General features: G+C 43.7%; 1 protein-coding gene across 4 annotated transcripts in view; it reads right to left on the bottom strand.

Annotated features, from left to right (window-relative positions):
* The window catches only part of il1rapl1a (interleukin 1 receptor accessory protein-like 1a), a 426,638-nt gene that overhangs the window by 118,587 nt on the left and 293,051 nt on the right, over positions 1 to 15,000 (bottom strand). For all 4 annotated transcript variants that reach the window (XM_036975072.1, XM_036975074.1, XM_036975073.1 and 1 more), the window contains exon 6: positions 12,552 to 12,626. In XM_036975072.1, the coding sequence (XP_036830967.1) occupies positions 12,552 to 12,626 (75 nt within the window). The remainder of the gene's footprint in view (positions 1 to 12,551; positions 12,627 to 15,000) is intronic.

Raw genomic sequence — 15,000 nt, 5'->3', positions numbered from 1 at the left:
TCTCTCTCTCTCTCTTCTCTCTCTCTCTCTGCAGATGTATCCCTCACTTACTCCTTCCATCTCTCCAATCCCTCCTTCCTTCTATGCCTTCCTCTCTTCCTATTGCCTCCGTAACAGCTACCTGCTCTATCTCTCTCCCTCTCTCTCCCTCTCTGTCTCTCGATCCATTTTCTCTTTATTTCTCTCTCCCTCTCTCCTCTTTCTCTTTTTATCTCTACCTACACCTCTCCCTCCCTCTCTCACTTTCCTCCCTCTCTCCATCAGGAATGACCTCAGTGCTGCTGGCTCCCCACAGTAAATCTGCCATATAGTTCCATAAAACTGCTAGGGGCATGACTTGACAAATATTAAGAAAGAGGAGAATAAATAAATAAAACTAAATAAAAGAGAAGAGCGTCTGGAGGGAGAGGATTCTTCTTCCCTGCTCTGTAAAAGTGTGTGAGAAAAACTAAACGGAGTCAGGTTGTAAAATATTTACCTCGGTGTCTCTGAGTTTCACTAACTCTGCTGGGAGCCCTGTGGACTCACTGCATCAACACCATACACATACAGTATGCACACACTCACACAGGCATATACGTGTGTGTGCGTGTGTGTGTGTGTGTGTGTGTTTCAACCGATAGCTGGAGGACTCCTGATATCTCCAGGAGTGATAAGTATAATCAGTTGTTGTCTAGTACTGTCTTTTTGCTAGCTAGGGACATCTACTTTTAGTGTTGCCTGTCTTCCCAGTAGCCTACTTGGTGTGTGAACTGCTGACTGCTCATAACTTGCAGAGGATTGTTGACACATCAACCAGGATTAAGGGGCAGGGCAATTTGGGACTATTGTGGTTTTGGTATTCAGTGTCTGCGGCGGTCTCGTCGTGAAAACTATCGCCGAAACAAAGAGGAAGGAAGGAGAGGAAGGCTTCACTCTCTCACTTTAGTATCTCACCTAGTTATTTTCAGATTATCTCATTTAGCTCTTTTGTAGTTTAGGCAATTACTGTATGTGTGTGTTTTCTATACCTATTCGCTCCTCTCACTGTAGGCTTTACAGATTCTCCCCACCCCTTGGCTGCAACCCTAATTTAGTGTCCCCTGCGTGCACAACCCATGTGGAATTCCTGGTCTACGGCAACGTATGAAACTGCTGATCTGCGGTCAGGCTCGCCCGAGTTCATCTCAGCCTATGCTGCCCTTCAGTCCCTAGACTTTTTGGCCCTGACGGAGACATGGATCACCCCAAAAAACCGTGCTACTCCAGCTGCTCTCGCATTTGACTACGTTTTCTCTCATAGTCCGAGAGCATCTGGTGTGACAGAGCTGCTAATTTGTCCTAAGTGGAGATTTTCTCTTTTCTCCCTACCATCTCGTCATTTGAATTCCATGTTGTCAGTGTCAGTTGTCCAGTCAAGCTTAACACTGTAAATTACTGCCCACCAGGTGCCATTAGAGATTTCCTCAGTGACCTTTATAAACTAATTTCCTGACAATGGCTCACCACTCTTCGTACTGGGCTACTTCAACTTTCTGATATCTGCCTTCGATTAATTTATTTCTAACTCTCTCTTTCCCTTCTTTGCTTTTTTTTTTGACCTCGCCTTTTCCCAGTCCCCTCCAACTCACAAGGCCGGCAATACACTTTACCTCACCCTTTCCCAGTCCCCTCCAACTCACAAGGCCGGCAATACACTTTACCTCACCCTTTCCCAGTCCCCTCCCACTCACAAGGCCGGCAATACACTTTACCTCACCTTTTCCCAGTCCCCTCCCACTCACAAGGCCGGCAATACACTTTACCTCACCTTTTCCCAGTCCCCTCCCACTCACAAGGCAGGCAATACACTTTACCTCACCCTTTCCCAGTCCCCTCCCACTCACAAGGCCGGCAATACACTTTACCTCACCTTTTCCCAGTCCCCTCCAACTCACAAGGCAGGCAATACACTTTACCTCACCCTTTCCCAGTCCCCTCCCACTCACAAGGCCGGCAATACACTTTACCTCACCTTTTCCCAGTCCCCTCCCACTCACAAGGCCGGCAATACACTTTACCTCACCCTTTCCCAGTCCCCTCCCACTCACAAGGCCGGCAATACACTTTACCTCACCCTTTCCCAGTCCCCTCCCACTCACAAGGCAGGCAATACACTTTACCTCACCTTTTCCCAGTCCCCTCCCACTCACAAGGCAGGCAATACACTTTACCTCACCCTTTCCCGGTTCCCTCCCACTCACAAGGCAGGCAATACACTTTACCTCACCCTTTCCCAGTCCCCTCCCACTCACAAGGCCGGCAATACACTTTACCTCACCTTTTCCCAGTCCCCTCCCACTCACAAGGCAGGCAATACACTTTACCTCACCCTTTCACAGTCCCCTCCCACTCACAAGGCAGGCAATACACTTTACCTCACCTTTTCCCAGTCCCCTCCCACTCACAAGGCAGGCAATACACTTTACCTCATCTTTACTAGAGGCTGTTCGTCAACTAATCTCACTGCAACCCCCCTCCAGGTCTCTGATCACTACTTTGTTTTTCTTTTCTGTCTCCCTCTCCTCCAACCCTGGCCACGCAGCCCCTACCCAGATGGTCATGCGCTGTCACAATCTTTGCTCTCTCTCTCTCATCTTCTATCCTATCATATCTCCCTTCTGCTAAATCCTTCTGCCTCCTGTCTCCAGATTCTGCCTCTTAGATCTTACTATCCTCCCTTTCCACATCCTATGATTCGCACTGTCCCCTTTTCTCCCGCCTGGCTCGACCCTCCCCTCCTACTCCATAGCTAAGTGACTCATTGCAAGCTTACAGAACAGGACTGAGGGCAGCTGAGTGAAAATGGCCTTCTGGATGACCTATCATCCTTACACTCCCTCCTCTCTACCTTCTCTTCTTCTGTATCCGCTGCTAAAGCCACTTTCTATCACTCTAAATGTAACTAAACCTAGGAAACTCTTTTCCACCTTCTGCTCCTTCCTTAATCCTCCACCCCCTCCCCCTCATCCCTCTCTGCGGACGACTTTGTCAACCACTTCGAAAAGAAGATTGACAACATCCACTCCTCATTCACTCTGACTATAGAGTCCACTCACACAGAACTACCCTACGCTTTGACCTATTTCTCCAGATGAAATCCTGGGACTAGTGAGGTCTGGCTGCCTGCTCGACCCCATCCTCTGCTCCCTTCTCCAGACCATCTCTGGAGGCCTTCTTCCATTCATCACTTCCCTCATCAACGCATCCCTGACCACTGGCTGCATCCCATCTGACTTCAAAATGGCCTGAGTCGCTCCTCTTCTCAAGAAACCAACACCCGACCCCTCTGACATCAAAAACTACAGACCGGTATCCCTTCTTTCCAAAACATTTGAGGCTCTACACACTACCAAAGCTGACTCTCTCTCCTCTGTTCTCATCCTACTACGTCCATCCGCTGCCTTCGACACCATGAACCATCAGACCTTCCTCTCCACCCTATCAGGGTTGGGCTTCTCAGGGTCTGCACACACTTGGATTGCATCCTACCTGGCAGGCTGCTCCTACCAGGTGACTTGGAGAGGATCTGTGTCTGCACCAAATACTCTCACTACAGGTGTCCCCCAGGGCTTGGTTATAGGCCCTCTCCTCTTTTCGCTATACACCAAGTCACTCGGCTCTGTTATGTCCTCACATGGTCTCTCCTATCATTGCTTTGCGGATGACACTCAACTCTTTTTCTCCTTCCCCCCTTCTGACACACAAGGTAGCAAAACGTACCACTGTGTGCCTGGCATATATCTCAGCTTGGATGATGGCCCACCACCTCAAGCTCAACATCGACAAGATGGAGCTGCTCTTCCTCCGGGGAAGGCCTGCATGCTCCAAGGCCTCTCCATCATGGTTGAAAACTCCACGGTGTCCCGCTACCAGAGTGCAAAGAACCTTGGCGTGACCCTGGACAACACCCTGTCGTTCTCTGCAAACATCAAAGCAGTGACCTGCTTCTGCAGGTTCATGCTCTACAACATGTGTCAAAATCATTCCATGGAGGGCTGAGTGTCTGCGGGTTTTTGCTCCTTCCTTGTACTTGATTGATGAATTAAAGAACTCCCCTCACATGGTTGTCTAGGTCTTAGTTGAAAGGAAAAAAACTAAAACAAGCAGACACTAGGCCCTCCATGGAATGAGTTTTACACCCCTGCTCTACAACATCCGTAAAGTACAACACTCAAACAGGAAGAGTCGCAGGTCCTAATCCAGGCACTCTGGACTAATGCAAATTGATGTTGGCAGGGCTCCCTGCTTGTGCCATCATACCCCTGCAACTTATTCAGAACGCTTCAGCCAGCCTTGTGTTCCTTGCCAAATCTTCCCATGTCAACCCACTCCTCCTCACACTCCACTGGCTTCCAGTCGATGCTCGCATCCCATACAAGACCATGGTACTTGCCTACGGAGCAGTAAGAGGAACCGCCCCTCTTTCTCTGCTCAAACCCTACGCTCCAACCCGAGTACTCCATTCTGACATCTCTGGTCTCTTGGCCAGGGTCTCCCACCCCTACAGGAGGGCAGCTCCCACTCAGCCCAGTCCAAGCTGTTCTCTGTCCTGGTACCCCAATGCTGGAACCAGTTTCCCCCTGAAGCTAGGACAGCAGAGTCCCTACTCATCTTTTGAAAACATCTAAAACCCTAATCTTAAAAGAGTATCTTAAATAATCCCACAGCACCCCCCCCCCCCCCGCACCCCCTCCAAAAAAATAAAACTTTCATGAACTAAACTATAACTCACACTTGACCCCTACTAGCTCTGACTTTGCTAATACCTACTTCATTGATGAATGATTGACTAACTATGACTGAGATATGTGGTTGTCCCACCTAGATATGTTAAGGTTGATAAACTAACTGTACATCGCTCTGGATAAGAGTGTCTGCTAAATGACTTAAATGTCAAATTGGTGTGTGTTTGTGTGAGTGTGTGTGTTGTGTGTACTAGATTGCATGTCTGTCAGTCCATTGATGGTAGCCTATTCACCCTTGGTCAACCACAGATGTGAGCGCAACAAGGTATCACGTTTTCCCCAAACGTCTATGGGTGAAGTAAAGGTGAACATCATTTTTGGACGTTTAAGTTGAGACATTGTTACCTAACTTAATTTACGTAAAAATGAAACCAAAAACACTTGAATTGGGCTGGGGGTTTCACATCTCGTAAAGTTAAGGGTTAAGGTTTTGGACATGGCTGAAATAGTGGTTAAGTGAATCTTCTACTGCACACATATTGGTTATTATTTTTTTTATATGTCATCCTATTTTTTTTGGAAGATTGAGGATTTTGCTAATGTATCAATAATACAAAATGCAAAACTATATATATCTCACAATCTGATTCTGTGGCCCATTCTTCCTAGCTGTGACTGTCCTCACTATCGAAAGGGTATGATGCTTCCTGCTCAATTAGGCTCCTTTCGCTCATAGAATGTTCCTGTGTTCATTGCCTGTGAATGTCAGTGGATACGTTGGCAAAAACATTGACCAAGGCCATAATTTTACATCAAATTACATATCTTTCATTGAGCATGATATTGACCTTAAAAGTAGCCTAACTGCACAACGTTGCCCTAAGGCAACAAACAAATGAGATTAGCTACACAACGTTGCCCTGAGGCAACACAAAGAAAACGACATATTTTTTTGAATGTACAGAGCCTTCAGAAAGTATTCACACCCCTTGATTTTTTCACATGTTGTTGTGTTACAGCCTGAATTCAAAATGTATTAAATTGAGATTTTGTGTCACTGGCCTACACACAATACCCCATAATGTAAAAGTGAAACATTGATTTTCGATTTAAAAAAATAATTAATTAAATATGAAAAGCTGAAATGTCTTGAGTCAATAATTATTCCACCCCTTTGTTATGGCAAGCCTAAACAAGTCACATAATACATGGACTCACTCTGTGTGCAATGATGACATAATAACAATGATGACATAATAACAATGATGACATAATAACAATGATAACATAATAACAATGATGACATAATAACAATGATGACATAATAACAATGATAACATAATAACAATGATAACATAATAACAATGATGACATAATAACAATGATAACATAATAACAATGATGACATAATTACAATGATAGTGTTTAACATCATTTGTGAATGACTACCTCGTCTTTGTACGCCGCACAGGTCCCTCAGTCGAGCAGTGACTTTCAACACAGATTTAACCACAAAGACCAGGGAGCTTTTCCTATGCCTTGGTAGAAGGGTTGAAATAAAAATGTCCCTTTGGTATTTTATTAGGATCCCCATTAGCTGTTACACAAGCAGCAGCTACTCTTCCTGGGGTCCACACAAAACATGAAACATAATACAGAATGACATAATACAGAACATTATTAGACAAGAACAGCTCAAGGACAGAACTATATACATTTTTAAAAAGACACATGTAGCCTACCTATCAATACATACACACAAACTATGTCGGTCAAATAGAGGAGGGGCGTTGTGACCTGAGGTGTTGCTTTATCTGTTTTTTTAAACCAGGTTTGCTGTTGATTTGAGCAATATGAGATGGAAGGAAATGTTATGCAATAAGGGCTCTATATAATACTGTACACTTTCTTGAATTTGTTCTGGATTTGGGGACTGAAGAGACCCCTGGTGACATGTCTGGTGGTTTAAGTGTGTGTGTCAGAGCTGTGTGTAAATTGACTATGCAAATCATTTGGGATTTTCAACACATTAATGTTTCTTACAAATATAAGAAGTGATGCAGTCAGTCTCTCCTCAACTCTTAGCCAAGAGAGACTGGTATGCATAGTATATATATGTCAGCCCTCTGATTACAATGAAGAGCAAAACGTGTCGCTGTTCTGGGCCAGCTGCAGCTTAACTAGGTCTTTCCTTGCAACACTGGACCATACGACTGGACAATAATCAACATTAGACAAAACTAGAGCCTGCAGAACTTGCTTTTTGGAGTGTGGTGTCAAAAAAGCAGAGAATCTCTTTATTACGGCTAGACCTCTCCCCATCTTTACAACCATTGAAACTATATGTTTTGACCATGACAGTTTACAATCTAAGGTAACGCCAAGTAATTTAGTCTCCTCAACTTGTTCAACAGCCACATCATTCATTACCAGATTCCGCTGAGGTCTAGAACTTAAGGAATGATTGGTTCCAAATACAATGCTCTTAGTTTTAGATATGTTCAAGACCAGTTTATTACTGGACACCCATTCCAAAACAGAATGCAACTCTTTGGTAAGGGTTTCAGTGACTTCATTAGCTGTGGTTGCTGATGCTTATATGGTTGAATCATCAGCATACATGGACACACATGCTTTGTTTAACGCCAGTGGCAGGTCATTGGTAAAAATAGAAAAGAGTAGAGGGCCTAGAGAGCTGCCCTGAGGTACACCACACTTTACATGTTTGACATGAGAGACGCTTCCATTAAAGAAAACCCTTTGAGTTCTATTAGATACATAGCTCTGAATCCACAATGTGGCAGAGGTTGAAAAGCCATAGCACATACGTTTTTTAAACAACAGGTTATGGTCAATAAAATTTACTTAACCTTTCTGATCTCCCCATCCCGGATCCGGGATCGTGAATACAGACTCAAGCTCATTACCATAACGCAACGTTAACTATTCATGAAAATCGCAAATGAAATGAAATAAATATGCTAGCTCTCAAGCTTAGCCTTTTGTTAACAACACTGTCATCTCAGATTTTCAAAATATGCTTCTCAACCATTGCAAAACAAGCATTTGTGTAACAGTATTGATGGCTAACGTAGCATTTAGCGTAGCATTTAGCATTAGCATTCAGCTGGCAACATTTACACAAAAAAACAGAAAAGCATTCAAATAAAATAATTTACCTTTGAAGAACTTCAGATGTTTTCAATGAGGACACTCTCAGATAGCAAATGTTCAGTTTTTCCTGAAAGATTATTTGTTTAGGACAAATCGCTCCGTTTTCTGCGTCACGTTTAGCTATGAAAAAACCCCTGTATCCAGGATTGTGTATATCTATCAGCAAGCTCATTAGCATAACACAACGTTAACTATTCATGAAAATCGCAAATTAAATGAAATAAATATGCCATCTCTCAAGCTTAGCCTTTTGTAAACAACACTGTCATCTCAGATTTTCAAAATATGCTTCTCAACCATAGGAAAACAATCATTTGTGTAAAAGTAGCTAGCTAGCGTAGCATTTAGCGTTAGCATTAGCGTTAGCATCCAGCACGCAACATTTCAACAAAAACATAAAATCCTTAAAATAAAATAATTTACCTTTGAAGAACTTCGGATGTTTTCAATGAGGAGACTCTCAGTTAGATAGCAAATGCTCAGTTTTTTCCAAAAAGATTCTTTGTGTATTAGAAATAGCTCCGTTTTGTACATCACATTTGGCTACAAAAAAACCCCGAAAATTCAGTCCTCAAAACGCGAACTTTTTTCCAAATTAACTCCATAATATCGACTGAAAACATGGCAAACGTGGTTTAGAATCAATCCTCAAGGTGTTTTTCACATATCTTTTTCGATGATATATCGTTCGTGGAAGCATGGTTTCTCCTCTCAATCAAATGGAAAAATACTGGCAGCTGGCTTTGCGCACCAATTTCGACGCAGGACACCAGGCGGACACTTGGAAAATGTAGTCTCTTATGGTCAATCTTCCAATGATATGCCTACAAATGCGTCACAATGCTGCCGACATCTTGGGGAAACTTATTCCTGTCGCATTCACAGCCATATAAGGAGACATTAGAAAACAGAGCTTCAGAAATTCTGCTCATTTCCTGTTTGACGTTTCATCTTGGTTTCGCCTGTAGAATGAGTTCTGGGGCACTTACAGACAATATATTTGCAGATTCTTTCAAAAACTGTCAAGAATATGCATAGTCGAGCATCTTTTCGTGACAAAATATCGCGCTTAAAACGGGAACGTTTTTTATCCAAAAATGAAATAGCGCCCCTAGTGATCCAACAGGTTAATGTCCTGAATACAAAGTGTTACGTTTGGGGCATATTCAACACAACACATCACTGAGTACCACTTTCCATAGTTTCAAGCATGGTGGTGGCTGGATCATGATATAGGTATGCTTGTCATCGGCAAGGATAAGGACATTTTTTAGGATAAAAAGAAACGGAAAAACACAAACACAGGCTAAACACAGGCAAAATCCTGGTGGAAAACCTGGATCACACTACTTTCCATCAGACACTGGGAGATTAATTCAATTTCAGCAAGACAATGACATAAAGCACAAATGCCAAATCTACACTGGAGTTGCTTACCAAGACGACATTGAGTGTTCCTGAGCGGCCTAATTACAGGATGGCAAGCCCTAAAAATGTCTGTCTAGTCACCTTCAACAACCAACTCGACAGAGCTAGAATAATTTGAAAGAATAATGTGCAAATATTGTACAATCCAGGTGTGCAAAGCTCTTAGAGACTTACCCAGAAAGACTCACAGCTGTAATCACTGCCAAAGGTGCTTCTACAAAGTATTGACTCAGGGATGTGAATACTTAACTAAGTTATATATTTCTGTATTTAATAATTGCAAACATTTCTAAAAACATGTTTTCACTTTGTCATTATAGGGTATTGTGTGTAGATGGGTAAGAAAAAACATATATTGAATCCATTTTGAATTCAGGCTGTAAGAGCAAAATTGAATAAGTTCAGGGCAATGTTCCCTCTAAGCTGAGCGAGTGCGTGGGTTCACAGCTCCCTGGAACTGCTGAGCAGAAAAAAGATCAGCCTGCGCAGAGAAGCAAGATACTTAACTAAAATCAACTTTCAAGAGTTTCCCCCCTTAGTTAACACTATCAACGTTTCCCTTTGCTGTGGGAATTGTGATCGAAAAAAATGCAATAGTAGCCACTTTAAATGTAACATACCAAAACAAAACAAACTATGCAAGACTTAGTATGCAAAACTAACTATGCAAGAGATTTTGTTGTTGGCAGAATGCATGGTAGCGCTGTAGGATTCTATTGCATTTACATGCACGACTCTGGCCGTAATCTACACAGACTGGTGCAGCATAAACAATTAGACATGCAGTAGGCCTATATGTAAATAGACCATTGCCATATATGGATTTGTACCATTCACTTTGAACTGGACTGTGTTTACAGCATTAGCGGTTGTAAGTAGATGTGCTTGTTTTGAGATCAACACGAGAGCTGCATGTAGACACGTGTGCACATTTGTTCATATCCTCTGCTAGTTAGTGAGTTATTAGCCCAGTTATCGATAATTTGTAGTCAGCAATGGGTAAGTGCTTGTTGCCTACAAGAGCAGACAACATTTACATTTCTAGACATCTTTAAAAAGTGAGTAGGGTAAAGAGATTTTTTTGTCTTAAAGGGGCAGTGTTGTATTCTTAAACAGGCTTGAAGAAGCTAAATAGCCAATAGGCTATAATGTTATGGGAAAATTTATACATTTTACTTTGTAAAGTGGTTTCTTGCATCAAACACCACAACAACATTCCCAGTCACCTCCTTGTCTGAAGGACAAGTGGATAAACAGGTTAATGTCAAGCTCTGCATGTTTTATTAAAAAGTCTCACTACACATTGGCTGCTACTGTAGACTGAATGATAGAACAGCTATTTCCATGTTAAAACATTATGGGATGCATTTTCTCCATTGTTGTTGATGGTAGGCCACTCTGGTAGACTTACATTATGACCAAATAGCCACAGTAGCCTACTAGACCACTGTGTGAAACTGTAACTTAAAGCGGGTACAGCCTTAGTGTTCACAGTAAACACGCACTGGGAGTTGCACAGAATGTTCACAATCAGCAGAGCTAACAATTGCTCAGTGCCTTCTTTAGAGGTTCCTACACAAATACATATTTTTTATTGTGAAGTTCCCTCTATTTAAACATGCACAATAATTAAAGGTATCTTACCCTTGATGCGCTCAGGTTGCTCTGCTTCCTCCCCCAATTGATACATCCTTCTGACTTCTGCACCTCATTGGATTGTTTACAGACATGTCATCACATATTGTCATTTTGTCCTTTCTAGAGTGATCTCCCTGTGTGAGCTACCAATAACCCACGTGTATCCCTGATAACAACAAAACACTAAAGACAAGAGTGGTATTGTCTCCAAAGCACTCTGTGGAGCAAACACACACACACAAATGCACGTACCTCGGGCCACCCTGACCCCTGTCAACAAAGACAATCTGCAGTATTGTAAGCCACCTCCTCTCCATGTGGACAACCACGCTACACAACACTGGCACCATATGGAGCCGATATCGTTGAGGAAACAGCAGCATTTCTATACACATATTTTTTTTTTTACAGTGTCTGTGTTCTTCTACCAGAGTTAAAACTGTCATCATCAATCTGTCTGATAAGCAGGGAGGTTACAGTCTAAGAGGATCTGTGAATTCATCACTTTTCAGTCATTTAGAGATGCAGTTTTGTTCTTTCTTTCACACTCTAGTACAGATGTAGGATGTTCATTTAATTCTTCTGTTGTTGATCATTTAAATTACTTCTAAAGATGATCATTTCCACTTTAAAATGTCAGACTTGATTTGCACCAATGAAAAATGTATAAAACATGTTCTTTATCCATTCATTATAATCCACATAATAATTCACATTTGCTGCAGGACTATTTTTCTGCTGTAGCAAACTGGCTCAAATGACATCCTATATCTGTATACAGCACCACAGAGGAAATAGACATACTGTAGATGCTAACATACAGAGGATCGTACGCACGCACACCCACACACGCACACGCACACACACACTTTGTTGGAGCTAGGAACCCATGCACTTCGCTACACCCGCAATAACATCTGCTAAATATGTGTATGCGACCAATAAAATTGTATTTGATTTGACACACACACATAAACACGCACGCACGCACGCACGTACGCACACACACACACACACACACACACACACACACACACACACACACACACAAAGCTCCTACTGATGACGAAGAGGGAATAAATCCCAAGCTCCTGCCCTACCCTACCCAGGCCTGATTGCTTCTGCCAAATTTAAGGCGTGGCCCAGCCCCAAACACAAAATCTGAAATAACTTCCTCTGTTAGTAATTAGCTGCTCCTCTCTCTCTATCACTCACTTATTGCTTGGAGTTTGCTCTGCATGCGCTTTGCACATGGTTTGGATCTGTGAGTATCCATAGCAACTGCTCCGCTTGGGCTGCTTTGCTCAATGACGAGACACTCTAAATCCCGACAAAACTGTAAAATAATCTCTCCTGTCTTATATTTGACAAGGTTGAAGCACTTCTGACACCATGTTATGATCTTAGTCAGATATGACTGTACTGCACAGCAGAGCACGAGCAAATGGCTCAGCTTCAATATGTTAGTGATTAATTTAGTGATACCCGAGCCCTGCACGTATCCTAGTTATTGATGAAAAAAAACAGCTTCTACCCAGTCTTAACCTGATGTATAATGTCGGGGCCTGTAAGGCTCAAGTCGTGTAGCAGAGCTCTAGCTCTTACCTAGCTGTAGCTCCATGTTGCTGATCTTGTTCTCAGAAGGATAAAGGATCTTCGGTGGCTTGTCAGTCAGAGGGGCTGGAACAAAGAAACACACAGTTTAGACATGTTAGATGTCACTCACAAACATGAGAATGCCATGGCATTGTCAACACCACCATACTGCTACTGAACCTTGCTTTTTTAAAGGCATAGACAAAAGTCATATAGGCTCACTTAGTAAGAGTAAAGATACAGTAAAAGGGATAGACAGAGAGAGGGAGACAGAGAGAGGGAGACCGAGAGAGGGAGACAGAGAGAGGGAGACAGAGAGAGAGAGACAGAGAGAGGAAGACAGAGAGAGGGAGACAGAGAGAGGGAGACAGAGAGAAGGAGACAGAGAGAGGAAGACAGAGAGAGGGAGACCGAGAGAGGGAGACAGAGAGAGGGAGACAGAGAGAGGGAGACAGAGAGAAGGAGACAGAGAGAGGGAGACTGAGAGAGGGATAGACAGAGAGAGGGAGACAGAGAGAGGAAGACAGAGAGAGGGAGACAGAGAGAGGGAGACAGAGAGAGGGAGACAGAGAGAGGGAGACAGAGAGAGGGAGACAGAGAGAGGGCGACTGAGAGAGGGATAGACAGAGAGAGGGAGACAGAGAGAGGGAGACAGAGAGAGGGAGACAGAGAGAAGGAGACAGAGAGAAGGAGACAGAGAGAGGGAGACAGAGAGAAGGAGACAGAGAGAGGGAGACTGAGAGAGGGATAGACAGAGAGAGGGAGACAGAGAGAGGGAGACAGAGAGAAGGAGACAGAGAGAGGGCGACTGAGAGAGGGATAGACAGAGAGAAGGAGACAGAGAGAGGAAGACAGAGAGAGGGAGACAGAGAGAGGGAGACAGAGAGAAGGAGACAGAGAGAGGGAGACAGAGAGAGGGAGACAGAGAGAGGGAGACAGAGAGAAGGAGACAGAGAGAGGAAGACAGAGAGAGGGAGACCGAGAGAGGGAGACAGAGAGAGGGAGACAGAGAGAAGGAGACAGAGAGAGGGCGACTGAGAGAGGGATAGACAGAGAGAGGGAGACAGAGAGAGGGAGACAGAGAGAAGGAGACAGAGAGAGGGCGACTGAGAGAGGGATAGACAGAGAGAGGGAGACAGAGAGAGGGAGACAGAGAGAAGGAGACAGAGAGAGGGCGACTGAGAGAGGGATAGACAGAGAGAGGGAGACAGAGAGAGGGAGACAGAGAGAAGGAGACAGAGAGAGGGCGACTGAGAGAGGGATAGACAGAGAGAGGGAGACAGAGAGAAGGAGACAGAGAGAAGGAGACAGAGAGAGGGAGACCGAGAGAGGGATAGACAGAGAGAGGGAGACAGAGAGAGGGAGACAGAGAGAAGGAGACAGAGAGAGGGCGACTGAGAGAGGGATAGACAGAGAGAGGGAGACAGAGAGAGGGAGACAGAGAGAAGGAGACAGAGAGAGGGCGACTGAGAGAGGGATAGACAGAGAGAGGGAGACAGAGAGAAGGAGACAGAGAGAGGGAGACAGAGAGAGCCTGTGAATTTATACCGTCTCCAATGCAAGGACGTCCTTCTCTGAAACAGAAAACTCCTAACAGTACATCCAGTCCTCCGGTAGCACAAAAAGTCAGTTTCCTAAAATGCTCTGTTGTATTAATTATACCTGACACTAGAACAGAACCCTCAAAAAGCAAGTAAGCATTCACATAGTCTGGATCCTGCAACCAGAAAACAGACTAGCAGGAAGGGATGGTGCAGTGTTGGTTATGTCATATTCACAATGAGCTAATGGACACCAGTGGAGTGACAGCAAAGAACATCTCAAGTTGCCAAATCAAAGACAACACGTACACTAGATCTCTCTCTCATCCCCTCTCTCTGATGCTATGAATCTCAACTCTGTTCCTCCTGTCTTCCCTTGTTCTCCATTATCTTTCACTACAGAGTGATATTCCTCTCTGTTGCCTATATAAATGACATACATTTAGTTTGGCCTATTTGCGCTAATCAATTTGTCAATGATTTGACACAGACATGACACTAGTTAATGGTGCTCAGTGTTTGAACAAACATCATTGTGAGTGTATGAGAGAGAGAAAGAGTGACAGAGAGAGAGAGAGAAACACCAAATTGAGACTGCATGCAGAATTCTGCAAAATCATCCTTTGTGTACAACATAAAACACCAAATAATGCATGCGGAGCAGAATTAGGCCGATACCCGCTAATTATCAAAATCCAGAATAGAGCTTTTAAATTCTACAACCACCTAAAAGTAAGTGATTCCCAAACAGAATACTTGACCACTGTGACTGACCCTTAACAGAGAGTACACAGTGGCAGAATACCTGACCACTGTGACTGACCCTTAACAGAGAGTACACAGTGGCAGAATACCTGACCACTGTGACTGACCCTTAACAGAGAGTACACAGTGGCAGAATACCTGACCACTGTGAC

Source organism: Oncorhynchus mykiss, chromosome 3 (assembly GCF_013265735.2).
Source record: "Oncorhynchus mykiss isolate Arlee chromosome 3, USDA_OmykA_1.1, whole genome shotgun sequence".
In the NCBI taxonomy this organism is placed as follows: Eukaryota; Metazoa; Chordata; class Actinopteri; order Salmoniformes; family Salmonidae; genus Oncorhynchus; species Oncorhynchus mykiss.
The sequence above is the reverse complement of the archived record's forward strand: the minus strand, read 5'-3'. Positions and strand labels throughout refer to the sequence as shown.